Raw genomic sequence first — 17,720 nt, forward strand, 5'->3', positions numbered from 1 at the left:
CCTCCCCTCTCGCTAAGCCACTGCAGGTGTATCCTTCCACTGAATTTCTTCTAGTAATACATGTCCCCTGCCACTACGCTTCCAAAGTATGATGGCTTACATGTTTCTTTCTCACGAAAGGAAAGCATCCATCTAACTTGTTCCATGAACCAAGTTTTATTGTCTCCTCTGAAGAAAGATCAAAAATTACTCAAAGAACTATTCTTCCTCCAAAGTGTCTTAACCATGCTCCCTGCCTACCAATGTCACTGCCATTCATCATTTTCACCGTAGAAAGAATATACAACTAAATGTTCCCCACTGTTATTATCTCTCTAACTCAACATAAATTCCAAATGGACTAGTTACAGAAATTAAGATTTATGTTTACCTTTACCCCAAACCTCCCATTATTTGGCAATTACTCAGAAGACAGTGCAATATGCAGTATGTGTAACGCTCTTCACGACTGGTCTCACATTAACTTCCTGGCTTTACCTGCTGACTACATTTCAGTCTCCCTTTGTTCCTGCTCCATCTTAATCTGGCACCTTACCTACACGTACGTGATGCCTATGCTTTACTCTCACAGGTTCTCCGCACTTACTGTTCCTTTTGACTGAAACCCCTCCCTCCCCAGACCTCCTAATTCCACAGCAAATATAACCCCATGAGGTCTCTGTAACTTGCACAAGCATCAACGGTATCGTTAACACACTGTAACACGATGTGCTTAAAATGTTAGAAACATTCAAACATCGGAGTGTCTACCAAATTTCAGATCCTATGCCCTTCTAGGAGGTTTAGTTTGTTCTAGCCAAACTTAACCCCTTTTTTGTCTTTTTGTCCGCCCCGCAGCATATGGAGTTCCCAGGCCAGGAATCAGGTCCATAGTTGCAACTTATGCCACAGAAGAGGTAATGCTGGATCCTTTAATCCACTGTGCCAGCCCAGGGATCGAACCTGCATCCTGACACTGCAGAGATACTGCTGATCCCTTGTATCACAGCAGGAATCACCTAACTTAACTCATTTTAAAAGAACAGGAGGCATTTACAACCATTCTATTCCTAAGCAGTTGAAATGGGCCAAGTATCAGAATGGATTAGAAAGACCATAACCTTATAAGCCACCTCTAACTAGAAAAAGACATTATCAAATATGGTTGAAAATGTATTACTTATTTTCCAACAAAACACACACAAGGTGATAAGAGTGGAAGATAATTAAACAACTTTTGAAAATAACACTTGGGTCACATATAAGGAGCCCTCTAGAAGGTCAAAAGCAAATGAATAGGTACTGCTTCCTGGGCAGATAACCTACTCTATCAGTAGGTTATTTGGTGTGTCTTCACTATTTGGGTAAGAATGGCACTCTCCCCTAACTCTCTCAACATTTTAAGTGGGTGTGGAAGTAGGAGCCTAACTTAAACCAGATTATGAAGCAAAGCAGGTAATTGGGAAATAAGTATTATATTACATTACATTATATTATGAAAGTGACCTATGCTCTGAAAAAAATATTGCTGAGAGAAATTTTAGAACATTTAAATAAATGAAGAGATATACTTCATTCATGGGTCAGAAGTGTCAATTCTCCCCCAAATTTATCTATAGATTTAATGTAATCCCAATCAAAATCCCATCAGGCTTTTTTTTAAAAACAGAAATTGTCAAACTGATACTAAAAGTCATATGGAAACACAAAGGATCTAGTCTAGCTCAAACTATTCTAAAAATGAAAATCAAAGTTGAAGAGCAAACATCACCTGGCTTCCCCTGACCTCTGCTGATGAAGCTGAGCATGTCAAGGGAAGGCAGTTTACTCAGGGGATACAGATACCCTACCCCAACATGAGCTGAGAACAAAAGTGGGAACAAAATGTGCAAAGGCCAACCCTCATGGAACTTACATTCTAGTAAAATTAAGGCAGAATGAAATAAAATATATTCACAAATGAACTGTATAAATTACAGCCTAGGAAATATGAAAAAAAGAAATACTATCGCCTGGGGGAAATATTATAAAGCATCTTGCCAAAAGTAACCAATTTTTACTATTAAACGCTCACTAGCTATAATCAAAGTGTTTTTTTAAAAAAATATTCTTCAGCAGTAACAAAAAATTAAGATGCTCAAATTAAACCCAATCACATCTTTTTCCTTTTCTTGCAGTAAAAAGAGTTGGGATTGCTTTAGAAAGAATACCAGAATAATAAAATATTATACTGTGGAGTTTCCGTTGTGGCTCAGCGGGTGAAGAACCTAACTAGTATCCATGAGAATGTGGTTTCGATCCCTGGCCTCACTCAGTGGGTTAAGGACCTAGCATTACTGTGGCTATGGCAAAGGTCAGCAGCTGCAGCTCTGATTTGATTCCCAGCCTGGGAACTTGCATATGCTGCAGGTGCAGCTCTAAAAAAAATAAATAAATAAGAACGAAAGAAAGAAAGAAAGAAAGAAAGAAAGAAAGAAAGAAAGAAAAATAACTATTACACGGTAATAAGAAATATTTAAAGATAAAACATTGAATGCTATTCACCTGATAAATTATATTAGCCAGCCACTTCCCCTCTAAAACTACCCCGCAAGCTAAAGTAGTCTATATCATCCATGTAATTACCAGTAGAATCCAGAAGCTCCCAGAAGAGGCTACCCAGGAAAGCTTTAAAGCCCATTAAAGGTAACAAGTATTGGGATGCCAGTTACTAAATGGAAGCAGAGGACACTGCCAGACATACACACCATGCCTGTGTGTCTGTGTAAGAAGGTACTGGGTGCTAGCTAGTAGTTTTTAAAGTTAAGTCTCATGTTTTCCAGGCCCTGATCTCCAAACAATGTAATAAAAAAAATTTCAAAATTTAATATCATTGAAGAAATGAATTCATACAGATCCTCTTAGGATGACCTATTGGTTATGTGGCTAATGAGTAAACACATCTACTCCTGTATACGTGTCTCCAGCCCTGAGTCCACCAGATTCAGCCAGAGAACCAAACAAATGAGATAATGAATCTAAAGCATTTGTGTCTGACATAATATTGATAAATATTACTCAGAGTAAAAATGTAATAATGCATGCTGAATATTCTTGAATACTGGAATGAATTATTTTAAAATACTGTTCAGACAAGAAAGACTTAGTGAAAGTGACATAATGCATAGACAGTATGTAAAAGGCACTAAAAGAAGGGTTGTTAAATCCCTTGATTTTCAAGGAATAATTATTATTCACAAATGGAGTAAATGTCACTAAAAGATGACAAAACTAAAAACATTAACAAGTGTAGAACCCCACAGTGCTGATAATATGAATCGAAGATATTGAAATACATAGGAATAAAGAACACAGTTGTCTCTGTCTGTATCCTGCACAGATAAGGTTCCCTTTTTGACAAGGAAACAGGACCACAAGAAACATGTAAACATGCATATATTCTCTTTCACCTTCGCACACACACACACACAAACACACACAATTTACACAAGGCTCAAGTCGCAGACATTTTTCTCTCTCCTATGTTTGAATACTTAAAAGCATGTTAAACAATAAAATGCCAGAACTATTCGAAGAAATAACTAAGATATTATGGAAAACAATCATCACAAACTGTATGAAGAACCCAACAGCACAGAATTAATTCAAATTTCATTTCTAAATAACAAGTTCTATGTTAGCTTTAGGTTTAAATTTGGGAAATACACTAGTAGTGGTTGACCTGAGTTAGCCCTGTTGAGATTTGGTGGCTGATTAAAACAAACAAACAACGACTGCTGAATTTATCCTATCTGCTGAACACTGACTATAGGAGCTCTTTAAAAAGTTAGTTCAAGACTTAATCATGTTTGAATCTCATGAGGTTACCATGGTGCCTACATATAGTGGGTACCTAGTAAATATTTGTGGAAATGAACTGAGAATCAGTCAAGTGGATGATTACAACCAAAGTATACAATTTAAACACCTCTCCCCACCAAGAGAAAAAAAAAAAAATTGCACTGATTCCAAGAATCCAAAAGTAGAATGGCCACATCAACATCAGGAATTTTTGCAAAAACTGCCAAGAAGCAGGAAAACCTATTTTATTTTCTCTTCTTTGACTCTGCTTCTGATGGTATCCACACGGAGATAAAGAATAATAAAAGCAGTCATAAAAAAGGAAAAAGGAAGGATAGTAGAAACAAAGGAAAATTACCACACAAGAAAAGCAGCTTATCAGGCAATGAAATAAAGAACCAAAAATCATTCAGTATTTACAGTTAAAATATTCTTTGCTTGCAAACAAAGCACCTTCAAGATATTAGCACATTTAAAAGTAGAAGTGGCTTTTGTTTTTTCCCAAAAGAAAAAAATATAACACAAAACATTTGCTCAGTGCTGGAGAACTCCAAATATAAAAAGTTCAAATGCTGTAAAATGATCCAACAAACCACAGTAAATTAGAGAAAGAAGTAACCATCAATGCCGAAGAATAGATAATTGTGAAATATTAGAAATTCAGGAGATAAGCAAAAAATATTCGTGACAAGGAAATAAATTTTAAACTATACTCAATAATAAGCATAAGCCTGTACTTCTTATATTCTAAGTTTTACTTATCAATCATTTAACATAAGAATAACCAGACACAAAGCAATGTATAACACCTCAAACTGGGTTTGAGGTCAGAGGGCCCCAGATTCAAACACAAAATCTGCAAAGAACAATGATGACTTAAGGCAAATTACTAGCATGAGCTTCAGGCTTCTCATTGTAGGTGGAGGTAACACCAGCCCACCTTGGATGGCGGGTATGTGCACGAACACTGGGAATGTCATCTGATACAAAAGGAAGTCAAAAAGCAGCACTACCGTTATCATCACCTATACCCAAAATGTTCATTTCCTAGATCACTAACAATGACAACCTGTTTTTTTAAAAAGGTAAATTTTTGGAGTTTCCCTTGCAGCACAGTGAAAACGAACCCAACTAGTATCCATGGGGATGTGGGTTCAATGGCTCAGTGGGTTAAGGATCTGGCATTGCCATGAACTGTAGTGTCGGTCACAGACACAGCTTGGATCTGGCATTGCTGTGGCTGTGGTGTAGGCCAGCAGCGGCAGTGGCAGCTCCAATTAGACCCCTAGCCTGGGAACTTCCATGTGCCACGGGTGTGGCCCTAAAAAAAAGAAAGAAAGAAAAAAAAGGTAAATTTTCATTTGTATTTGAAATAAAGCTACCAAAATTGTTTTTAGATTATTTTGAGTTTAAATATTACAGAACTGTAAGACAAAGTAGTATGTCTTCCTCAGTATTTTAGATGAAAATGACATAAAAACAGCCACTTTAAGGTAAATAATTCAGTGGCATTTAGTACACATTATTTGTGCAACCAACTCTGCTTAGTTCCCATCCTGTTCATTACCGCAAAGGGAAGCTCATGCCCCTCAAGCAGCTGCCCCGAATCCCTGCTCCCCGAGGCCATGAGAGCCATCCTCTACATTCCATCTCTATTAACTTAGATAGTCTGAGTTCTTCCAAAAAAATAACATCATAGAGTGTATGACCTTTAGTTCTGGCTTCTCTTACAAAACACGGTATTTTCAGGGTCCATTCATGTTTATCATATATCGATATTTCATTATCTTTACAGTGAATACTCTTCCAATGTATGAAGACACCACAATTTCTTTAGCCACTCATCCACTGAAGGACACCTGGATTGTTATCAGCTTTGGTGACTGTACATAGTGCAGCAATGAACATGGGTATATGTTCTCTATTTTCAATTCCAAATTTATTTGGGACTGTCTTAATTTCTCCTTCATTTTTGAGCAACAGTTTGACCAGATACAGAATTTTATGTTGAAAGTTCTTCCTCTTTCAATTTTAAAAATGCCACCCGACTTCACCCTGACCTCTAAGGCTTCTGATAAGAAGTCTGCAGATTTCTCATCATCTTACTGAGGACCCCTAATCTGATGAGTCCTCTCTCTTGCTGCTTGCAGGATGTTCTTGTGGGCCCTTGAGTCTCAACCATTTGATTACAACGACTCTTAGTGTGGATCTCTGCATTTATCATTCTGGGGTTCCTGAATGTGTAGATCTGCATCTCTTAATCAAATTTGGGGAGTTAATGGCCATTGTTTCTTTAAATATTCTCTCTGTGCTCTCTCTCTCCTCTGCTAAGATTCCCACTATGTGTACCTTAGTACATTTGCACTACCCCACAATTCACTTAGGATCTATTTATTTTTCTACATTCTTCCTCCTGTTCTCAGAATGGATAATTTCAAGTGGCCTACATTCAGGTTCACTGATTCTTCTGCAAGCTTAACTGAAACTCTCTAGTAAGTTTCTCTTTTCATTTATTGTACTTTTAGCACCAGAATTTCTTCTCATGTCTTTTTATGACTTACATGTTTCTAATGATACTCTCTATTTGTTAATACAACATTCTCCTGCTATCTTTTAGCAAGTCAGCTATGGTTTCCCTTGGCTACTTGAACATATGTGAGATGGAGGAGTCAGTGTTTACCTAGGAAGTCCAATGTCTGGGCTTCCTCAGAGACATTTTCTGTTCATTTCCTCTACGAATGGGGCACACTCTCTTTGCATGCTTTGTAATTTTTTGTGGAAAACTGGACATTTGAGTATCATAATCTGGTAACTCAGGAAATGAGGGGAACTCTTCTGGGTTTTTGTTGTTGTTGCTTAATATATGCTGCAGCCATCTATATTTACGGACTTTCCTGATTTTTTCTGACAAGCATATATGATCTCTCAGGTATTTCTTACTTTTGCTTATGTTCATCCAGTGTTTGAAAGAGATTTCCCTGCATGTGAGGAGAAAGGGAGGAGGGAGGAAGGAAAGGAAGGAGAGAAAGGAAGAGAGGAAGAAAAAGGGGGAAGGGAAGAGCACGAGAGGATAGAAAGAAAAAAGCAGAGCCTCTCCTGGCCTTTGCAGATGAGGCTCTGTGCTGTGGACTTCGTCACTAGCCAGACTGTTACAACTCTGCCTCAGCCTTCACTCCTGCCTTCACTGAGCCTAGAGATGGAGAGAAGCAAAAGACCTTCTCAGGTCATTTGGGGCATGCATCCATCTCTGGCCCTGTAGATGGCTTTCAAAATTCCTCAGGTAAACCAGGGCACTTTCGATTCTCTCCCCATCTTTTCCTGCATGAACTGGACATCTAGACTGTGTGTCCAAACTTGAATCTCTCCCTGGCTACTACAGCTGTCCCTCAGCCTTACATAACAAGAAACACCTGCAGTTTCTCAGCTTTCCTTCCTTGAGCTCCAAGAGAAAGACAAGAAAACTGGGTCAGTCCTTTAAGTAGGCCCCAGACAGGTGAGACAGACCAACTCAATTCTTTGCAACTAAGTCCTGTTCTACATCCTTAGGAGCCTGGGTCTAGAGTTCCAAATTGGGAGCATGCTGCTGCTATCTTCAAGACAAGCTCCACAGTGGGGAGGGGATGGGGCAAGAGCAGGTGAAAACAACAAAAACCTTTCCTACTACTTTCAGGTTGCCTTTTCATGGACTCAACAATCATCTGGATGTTGTAAAACTGTAACTATTTCCCAGAGTTCTGATGAAGTCAGCGCTGCCAATTTTTGCTTGATTAGTGAAGCTGCCTACTCTGTCATCACCATAGCCTTTATTTTTGAATGATACAATCAATACACAGAAACAAATCTCTGCTCAGCCCAAATACCACAATATAAAATAAGTTAAAACATAATCCAGGATCTATACTGTATTCTAAAAAAGAAAAAGCAAACTTACACCTAACTTACCTGGCTTTCTGGGGATTCTTTTCCCAAAACTAAAGCTTACCTTGTTTTCTACAACACACCTTCCCTCCACCATGCTACTACTTTTAGGCTCAGAGCTTTTTAATAATTATTTTTTCAATTCAACTAGGAAAGAATAGCCTTTTCAACAAATGATACTGGGACAACTTGGTACTGACATGCAAAAGAATGTGAAGCCACATCACATGCCATACACAAAATATAAAATGAAAATGTGTCTGAAAGTAAGAGCTAAAACTATAAAACTTCCAGAAGACAATATAGAAGTAAATCTTTGCAACTTGGAGTTGGCAAATCATTTCTTAGATACAACCCCAAAACATAAGCAACATAAGGAAAACAAAAAACAAAAAACAGATGAACTTGGACTTCAAGAAAATTAAAACTTTTCTGCATCAGAGGACACCATCAAGAAAGGAAAAATACGACCAACAGAATGAGATGATATATTTCCAAATCACATATATCTAACACAGGACTTAAATCCAGTATATAGAAAGAACTTCTACAACTCAGCAGTTGAAACAAATAACCCAGTTTAAGAGCAGGCAAAGAATTTGAATAAATACTTCTCCAAAGACATACAAATGCCAAAAAGCACATGAAAAGATGTTCATCATTATTAGCCATCAGGGAAATGCAAATCAAAGCCACAGTGAAATACCATTCACACCCACTAGGACAGCTCCAATCAAAAAGGTAAATGACAAGTGTTGAACATGTGAAGGAAATGGACCCTCTTATATTGCTGGTAGGAACATAAAATGGTGCAGCCAAGAATGAAAATAGTTTTCCAATTCCTCAAAAACATGGAATTACTATGTAATCCAATAATTTCATCCCTAGATATACACGCAAAAGAAATAAAGCCAATGTCACACAAAACTTGTACACAAATGTTCATAGCAGCATGATTTATAATGGCTTAAAAGTGGAAACAACTCAAATGTCTATCCATGTGATATATTGCACAGTAGACTATCTGGCAACAAAAAGAAGCTAAGGGGAGTTCCCCTGTGGCACAGTGGAAATGAATCCAACTAGTATACATGAGGATGTGGGTTTGATCCCTGGCCTGGATCAGTGGGTCAGGGATCTGGCAATGCCATGAGCTGTGGTGTAGGTCACAGACGTGGGTAGGCGCCCATGTTGCTGTGGCTGTGGTATAGGCCATCAGCTCATTCATGTTCCAATATGAATGCACCTTGAAAACATGATGTCAGGTGAAAGAAGCCAGTGACAACGAGCCACCTATTGCATGATTCCCTTCATGTGGAAGGTTTGGAAGAGGCAAATCCAGAGACGGAGAGAAGGTCAGTGGATGGGTGTGGCTGGAGTAGGACAGGGAAAGGGCAAGAACAGGAAATGACTGCTATATATATTCTGAGCTTTTTCTAGAATGTAAAAATGTTCTGAAACTAGGTGGGGATGATGCTGTCATAACTTTGTGAATATACCAAAAACAATTGAACTACATACTTTAAATGGATGAATTTTATGTATGTGAAAAATATCCCAATAAACTGTAAAATAATTTTTTTGGACAAGATTGTTTCAAATAAAGAGTTCACTGTACAAATGTCCATGTATAAAGAGAAGATCTAAAATCTACTCTAAACTTCTCCACTTTCAAACAGGCTCCAAGGTATTATTATGAACGTCCATTTAATTTTTCAATGTTTTCCCTCTTGTCAAGGGTTCACTGACACTTCCTACTATCATCATGCCCATCTGTAACAGCACCACCCACTCTCTTCCTAATACATTGCTTCTGTTCCACAATGGACTGAAAGGCCGAATAAACAACTCTTAAAAGCAAACTAGCAAGGGCTAAAGCCCTGAATGAAGGTTATGGGGAGATTAGCAAACATCAGTTACCATTTTGGATCACAACTTTTGTTTTAGGTGCTCAAAGTTCCTTTCCTTAATTATATTTTAAGGCCATGGAACCAGATTTCTGACGTTAATGACTGTGTTTAGAATATAATGCAAAGCATGACTTTAGATGAATGATATTATGCTTCACGCAAAATGTGTAAACACCAGTTGGGTTTTACATATGTCTAAATACACATGCATTATATACAAACCATAAGAGACCACATTTTATAATTATTATATGTATATGTGCGTGTTTATGGGTGTATATATTTGTATTCATACACATACTTCCAAGCATCTAGGGAATGAATAAAAATCTACCCTGAAATCATATCCATTGTATTACTCAAGAAAATTAATATGCAATCACATAACACTATTTTCAAAAACAAAATTGAGATATGTTTTCCTGCATTTATGTTAACTCTAAAATGATAATTACATTAAACAATGATTAAACTGAATTAAAAGTGTCTTACTAACCTCTTATTGTAAGCTTGCTGTATAGCTGAGAGTTCACTTCCTTGTCCCGCTGAAAACGCCGAAATTCATCAACTGCTTCCCTCATGATAGTAACAGCCAAGACAAATCCCTATAAAACAAAATAAAAGAAAGTATTTGAGAAAACTGGACTTTAAAAAAGGGAAAATTCTTTTACTATTTAGTTTTCTTTTTTCCCTTTAATTTATACTAGTTCTAAAACATACAATAAATGAAGACAGAAAAAAGACAAAAGGTAACAACAATACAAAAGGAACACAGTAATGCATAAAGATTTACAATTCTTACTATACCCAAAAACATTTTTAAGATTCATATTTTAAGTACTAAAATTTCTGTAGTGTTAGACCACTATTATTAGAAAATAGAGAAAATAAACAGCAGTTTTTTTTCTTTTTTCTTTTTACGGCCACATCTGCAGCATAAGGGGTCATTTTGGAGCTGCAGCTACCAGCCTACACCACAGCCACAGAAATGCAAGATCCAAGCCACATTTGTGACCCACACTACAGCTTGCAGCAACGCCCAGATCCTTAACCCCCTGGGCAAGGCCAGGGATTGAACCTGCATCCTCACAGGCACTATGGTGGGTTCTTAGTGCACAACAGGAACTTCCTAAATAGCACTTTTTAATGAGGGCATACATAGCCTACAGAATTTCTGGCACAAGCACATCAGGAGTAACATACAATCGGACTGATCATTACAGCAGTAATTGAGAACAATTAGAAACAACCTAAAAGTCTCCTTTCCCAGGAGCATGGACAAATCAATTGTGTATATTCATACAATGAAATACTTTAAAGAAGAGAAAAATGAATGAACTAGTAGTTATATATGTGTCCACACGAATCAATTTTATAAATCAATGTAATGCCAAAAAGGCATGTTGCAAAAGCATGTAGAGTAAGATAATCATTACATAAAAATTTTAAAGCATGAAAAATATATCTTGTTTTAATGATACAAACATAAGAAGCAAAATTACTAAGAGATACATAGCAATAAATCTCAAATTCAGAATTATCTCCAATGAGAAGAGAGAGAAAAGGAGAAAAAGTCACCTATATTCCCTCTTTTTGTTTGTGTGGCTTTAAATCAACTGTGTTCCCTTTCATGTGACATGTGCCATACACACAGACACACGTCCCCACTGCACTCAGGGTGAAATCTGAGAGCCCATCCCCCTGCAGACCCTTTACAACCACAGTCCCTGGTCCACGCAGTCTGGCAGCACACCAAGCACCTGCAGCCCCAAAACTTCTGTAGCTATGGTTCCCTCTGCCTGCAGCGCCTGTTCTGTCTAGGGCCCGTGCACTCTCTCCTACTGTCCAGATGTCATTCCAGTGCCACTCTGCAGAGGGGACTTCACCGACAACCCCATTAAAACAACCCAGTCATCCTCTATCCCTCACCTACCCTGCCTTGTATCTTCTTCACAGATTTATGGCAGGCTTCCTAGCATCATGAATCTATTTAAACTGTCTTTCTCCCCCAGAACAGAAGCTCTACTAGGATAGGGCTTTGTCTTATTCGCTGCTGAATGAATAGTGCTTCGACAAGTGCTGGACACAAACAAACTCAATGCTGGCTGATCAAAGAATTTCATTCCATACATGGTTTAACCCACTTTTTCCCATTTATTCTAATATACACACCTTTAGCATTATTTAGCATTATTAAATACTTTTTCTAAGCATCATTTTCAAAGCCACATAGTAGCACAACATTCTAACATATACATGGCATATAACATAATCCATTGTTAGACAATTGACTTTTCAAATAATTTTGTCATCAAAAATATAGACATTAAAGGCATTCTTTAGACTTTGTCACCTATCATTATTTCTTTAAGATAAATTTCTCAAATAAAAATGCTGAATCCATTTTAAGGTATTTTATATATATTCCCAAACTACCCTCCAAAAAGATTAGACAGGGCAGTTCCCACTGTGGCTCAGCAATAACAATCCAGACTAGTATCCATGAGGAAGCAGGTTCGATCCCTGGACTCGCTCAGGGGGTTAAGGATCTGACATTGCCGTGAGCTATGGTGTAGGTCATGGACGCTGCTCAGATCCTGTATTGCTATGGCTGTGGCCCCAAGCCTGGGTACTTCTATATGCCACAGGAGCGGCCCTAAAAAGCAAAAAAAGCTACACAGATTTGTTTACACTAACAGTGGATGAGTATCTCAGCTTTACATCATCAGCACAATGTCTCTTTTAATCTGGCAACTTAATAAGTGGAAAAGGTATTCATTTATTCAGTAATTCTGTATTTATATTACACATTAAGTTGCTTTCACTGTCAGATCCTCACTACCCTAAAGTCTACACAAGCAGAACAGGAAGAGGGAGAGGCTGGTTCAACCTGTCTGGTAAACCTAATTTCTGCCCCCTCTTCTAGCCCTCCCTGCTGCGTCTGAGAGAACAGTAATGTGTAGGTGGTGTGGCTGCACGAACCAGAGCAGATCAACTCAAGAGCACACTGCTCAGATTTCCAGCTCTGAAGGCAGGGCCTCCGTGGGAAACCTGAGTGCAGCTCGGCTCTCTCACTAAAGGGATCATTTCACTGTGTTTTTGTGCCCAGATAATGCTGGTGATCTGCCCAGAAGGGAGCAAACCAGAGGGAAGAATTCTTTTTTCTAGGTGAAAACAAGGAAGGAGACATACATTTTTATCTATATAAATTGAAAAATTAATGAAAACTATCAGCAAACAGCATAAAAATATCAAGATAGCATGTCTGAAATGGAAATATTCAATGACAAACAGCATTTGCCTTTCAAAAAATGGTGCATAGCAAGGTGTCAACCAGAAATGGTCAGAACTTCTCTGAGATGTTTTAGAACTGTCACCACAAGCCAATGGTAAAAAGTGCCCATCTGTCAGGATGTCAGAGTTACTGAGCAGACCCCACAGACCCTCATCATCACTCCCAACAGCTGCAGCAGCACAGCAGGGAGAAGCCAGTGAAGGTGCTCTGTCACCTCCAGCACCCCCAGAAAACACACTGCCCTCACACCCCTGGAGGGCTGCAGAGGGCCCTGTAAAACCTTTTATCAAAAGTTCAATGACACAGCAACAATATCACATTTTTAAAATCTTATCAATTTATCTTATGACCGTCTCAACTCAAAACTATATTTTAAATATTTAATAATTTAACTGAATTTCAAAAATCTTTGCTTTTACCAGAGGAGCCCAGTAGGTGTAGAGATAGCCTATTTTCAATGCTGGTACAAACTGTGAGCAGGATACTACCAGAAAATAGAGATTCAAGAAAAACTTGAATTGTTCATATAAAACCTAAAAAGAAAAAGAAAAAATTAACAGTCTCGTCAAAGAAAATCTTTAATACCTTAATTAAATGATTAAAATCAGCATAATATCAACTAAATTTCCATCAATGAGACTATGCTGAGTCACAATAAATTTATGAATTTTGACATTGGTTTTCCAATAATTAAATCATAGGAGAGGTAAGTTTATCCCCATATTATACCTAAAATAAACTGAAAAAAAGACAATTAAGACTTTTAACTACGTTAAAAGTGTCCTGTAAAAAATTTATTTTCTTGTATGCAATTTTACAGTTTTCCACACTCATTTCTATAAATCTTTACATTCACGTCAAACCAAATGAGACAGCAAAACCTTCCTAATGTTATGTCAGTATATGCACATATACAAATGTATCTCTTTATATCAACTCAGAAAATCTTATGGAAAACTGGTGCTAATCTTATATTTATGAAAGGGTAAACAAAATATGATAGCCATGTTTACTGAATGGGGACATCCTGGTAGCTTTAAAATTTCCAGTGAACAAGCAAACCATATATAGGTATAAATTCACACATTAAAAAATTAATCTCCCATATTTACTTCCCTAAAAATATAAGAAATGATAAAGTATAAAAATGTGTAAATTACAGACCAATTTTCAGGAAGACAGCTACCTGAATATTCTTCAGACTCTTAGTAGTTGGCCTTCAACAATATTTTCAAATAGAAACCAAATAAAAATCATTATTCAATAAAATCTTTTCAGAATGCAAGTCCTGTAATTTTTTTGTTTCTTAATTCAAATAGAATTATCTTTAAGAAAGAATATGTAAGATCTAGTATATTAATAGACTTCTATTCACAAATGCCTTAAATTATTAGATTTAAATTGAAACTCAAACTGGAACAAAACTCATGTTTATAGATGAAAATAACTTAAATAGCACACCACAATTATAGTGAAACTTACAAACCTGCAAATTGCAATCAAAATCTCCTGGGATGCCATGTTTTTACGCAACTTGGAAGGCATAGAAATTTTAACAAGGGCAGAGCAATAGGTTAAGTACTTATTGTTGACTTAGAGAAACGGGAACTACAGTTTTTATATAATGAAGTTATCTACATCATTCCACAGTTCTCTGTGTGACTGAAAAATCAGTTACGCTGATAACACGTTTATATTCATAATCATGTTCAATTGCTGTCTAAAAATGTTTTGAATCATTTCATAAATTAATCTCAGCAGGAGAGAAAGCTCTCTTTTTCCTCAGTGATTTCTTTAAAATCTCAGTTAGCATAAATTATATCTATTAGCAATTCAGAAATTGCCATTTGTGCTAAAAATGGCATAGAATTCCTACTGTGCAATTACCAAATGTTTCTAAAATACTACGTTTTAGATGAAAAGACTAATTTAAGAGACAATCTAAGAAAGAAGTCATTCCCACGGTAACAGTTGTGCAGACACATCCACAGGTCTCTTCAGGACAGCCATCCTAGCAGCTACGCTGCTCAATGGGATAAGACTAAGCTGCACTGTCTGTCCGTTTTAGACCACTGTAATCCAGACTTTATTGTCTGCTGAGTGAACTCGGTGGCCTTTAGGAAATGTACAATACCTAGCCAATCTGTGAGTATTTAATAATTAAAACCTAAGGAGAAAATAGTAGCTTCTTCAATAAAGATGAGAATATTTATCTACCTGAAAGACAGTTTACATTTTACTGTCCTGACAAAAGATCCGTCTTTTAATTGTGGAACCATTAGCTCCAAGTCTTTTAATAAAGGAGCATATTAGATATCAAGCAACTGCCGGCTACTGGATGGATGGGGGCAGATGGTAAGAGCTAATCAATGCCCAATATAAAGTCAGCATGGTTATTTAAATCAAAATATGAAAGACAAAGCAGCCTGCATTTCACATAATCAGGAGATTTTCTGCAAAGTAGCGTAAGAGCTAATACTTAGACTGTGTCAAAAAAACTTTGATATGGAAATATAATCAGTACCAGCTTTCTTTCGCCGTTAGAAAGATAAATCAGTTTGTCTATTAAAATAGGAAAAATGGATAAAAAGCAAAAAAGTATTCAACTATTCTAAATGTATATAATCTTTGTTTTATAACTTAAGCCAAAAATATCCTTGGCAACAAAAAAGTAATAAATATTCAAAATTCTGAATTTAAATTTAGCATAATACCCACTAAAGAGAACCTACTGATATAACAATATAACAAGGCCTGAAATTTATAATGTAAAGGAGAAAAGATATCTATAAATACTTATAGATATTTTATTAGAGTTATGTTTGTGTAAAAACTTATTTTACTTTCACTGTGAAAGCTTTGGCAAGCTGTAAACATTATATATATTCCACTTTTCCCTTCAAATTCCCAGCCAAACAAAATTTAAGGCTTATTTTCTGATAACCATATTTAGCTTTACTTGATTATTTCTACAATATAAATCTGGTGTTTCTCTAGAATGAAGGCAATAATCAAACTATAAATTTTCTTGAGTTGAATTCTATCATACAGTTACTAAAAATGCATATGAATTATTTAACAATTATCTGAAACACCAATGGTTCAAAAGCAAAAGGACTCTGATTTGGATACGACAGAATTAACAAGGGAAAAAAATGAAAACAAAGTTAGCATTCTCTGATACGCAGCCTGTTTTCAAAAGTTTAACAGTCTTACCCCAGGTATAAAGGTAAATACATTGTATTTTTGGTTTTTTATAGAATTTCTGGGATGTTTTTCTTCACACTTTTCCGGATATCCAAGCCACACCGTGCGAGCTTTCAGTTCTCTCTTCCTTTGACAAATATTTATCAGCCAATCACAGCAACTGCATGAAGCAAAAGATATGTATTGTGTATACTTTTTTAAAAAGTCTTTAATCTACATAGGTATAGCAATACTGATTGGTTCTGGATTTACCAGACACCAATAGTAGAGTATTGTTAATCTGTAAGGACTTTCTTAAAATAGGTCAGCTATACTAATTTAAATTTGACATAAAAATACTGAAAGAGCTTGCCTAAGTGTGCGATGACTCTAGAACCTCAGGGAAATTCTCTTCCCTGTTTAGACTCTCTTACTGGCAAGATAAAACTGTTAACATTCTCAATGAGTCAATGTTTCACATGCTGAGAAAAGAACTGCCATATGTTATTGGTAATTCTCAACACCACTCAGTGATCTGATAATAAAGGTTCTCAGACATCAATGAATTAGGATATGACACCTTCTTCTCTTAGATAGTCATCTTTTTCCTCTTTTAAGAGATAACTTTCCAGGGTTCGCTTGTGGCACAGCAGGTTGAGTATCTGAGGTCACTGCAGTGGCTCAGGTTGCTGCTGTGACACAGGTTGAATCTCTGGCCCAGGATCTTCTGTATGCCAAGGGCAAAGCCAAAAAAAAAAAAAAAAGACTCTTCTACTAGCATTAATGTAAAACTAAGACTCATGGCTCGATTCAATATTTAGAAAGGGGAGTTCCCATTGTGGCTCAGTGGTAATGAACCTGACTAGTATCCATGAGGATGCAGGTTCGATCCCTGTCCTTGCTCAGTGGGTTAAGGATCTAGCGTTGCCATGAGCTGTGGTATAGGCTGCAGATGCGGCTGAGATCCTGAGTTGCTCTGGCCATAGTGCAGGCCTGCAGCTGTAGCTCCAATCTGACTGCTAGCCTGCGAACTTCCATACTCTGAGGGTGCAGCCCTAAAAAGACAAAAAAAAAAAAAAAAAAAAAAATTAGAAAGGATACTAATGTTTAGTGAACTATACTAATGTAATAAAAGCTTTATTGTACTATCTTCATCTATGCCATAAGTATTTTAATTGTAAATCTCCCCTTGCTCCAATAGTGTCAGGGTTGCAGGATCACAAACTCTTCCCCTCCCTGGACTTCCAAACCATTATTTTTTGAGTAGAGAGTATAAAGCTTCTAGTGGGATAATTTTTCGTAAAATACTACAGAAAATTATGAAAACATATCAAATTCATCTCTATTAAGCATTAAAAAATCATGAATTTAAACTTCAGTATTAACAATTCAGTTTAATTAAAATTTCTAAATGTAGAGCAAGACTCAAAACGGGTTTATTAGGAGTTCTCTTCATGGCTCAGTGGTAATGAACCCGCCTAGTATCCATGAGGGGGTTAAGGATCCAGCGTTGCCAGAGCTGTGGTATAGGTCACAGATGCAGCTCGGATTCTCTGTTGTTGTGGCTGTAGGGTAGGCCAGCGGCTGCAGCT

The 17,720-nt window shown here is 37.0% G+C and overlaps 1 protein-coding gene across 1 annotated transcript in view; it reads right to left on the minus strand.

The window, feature by feature from the left end:
- ATP9B (ATPase phospholipid transporting 9B (putative)) overlaps positions 1-17,720 on the minus strand; it is a 205,873-nt gene that overhangs the window by 161,122 nt on the left and 27,031 nt on the right. The window contains 3 exon segments of the mRNA XM_013985712.2: positions 10,144-10,252; positions 13,362-13,475; positions 16,159-16,309. Of these exon segments, the coding sequence (XP_013841166.2) occupies positions 10,144-10,252; positions 13,362-13,475; positions 16,159-16,309 (374 nt within the window).

Source organism: Sus scrofa, chromosome 1 (genome assembly GCF_000003025.6).
Source record: "Sus scrofa isolate TJ Tabasco breed Duroc chromosome 1, Sscrofa11.1, whole genome shotgun sequence".
Classification (NCBI taxonomy): Eukaryota; Metazoa; Chordata; class Mammalia; order Artiodactyla; family Suidae; genus Sus; species Sus scrofa.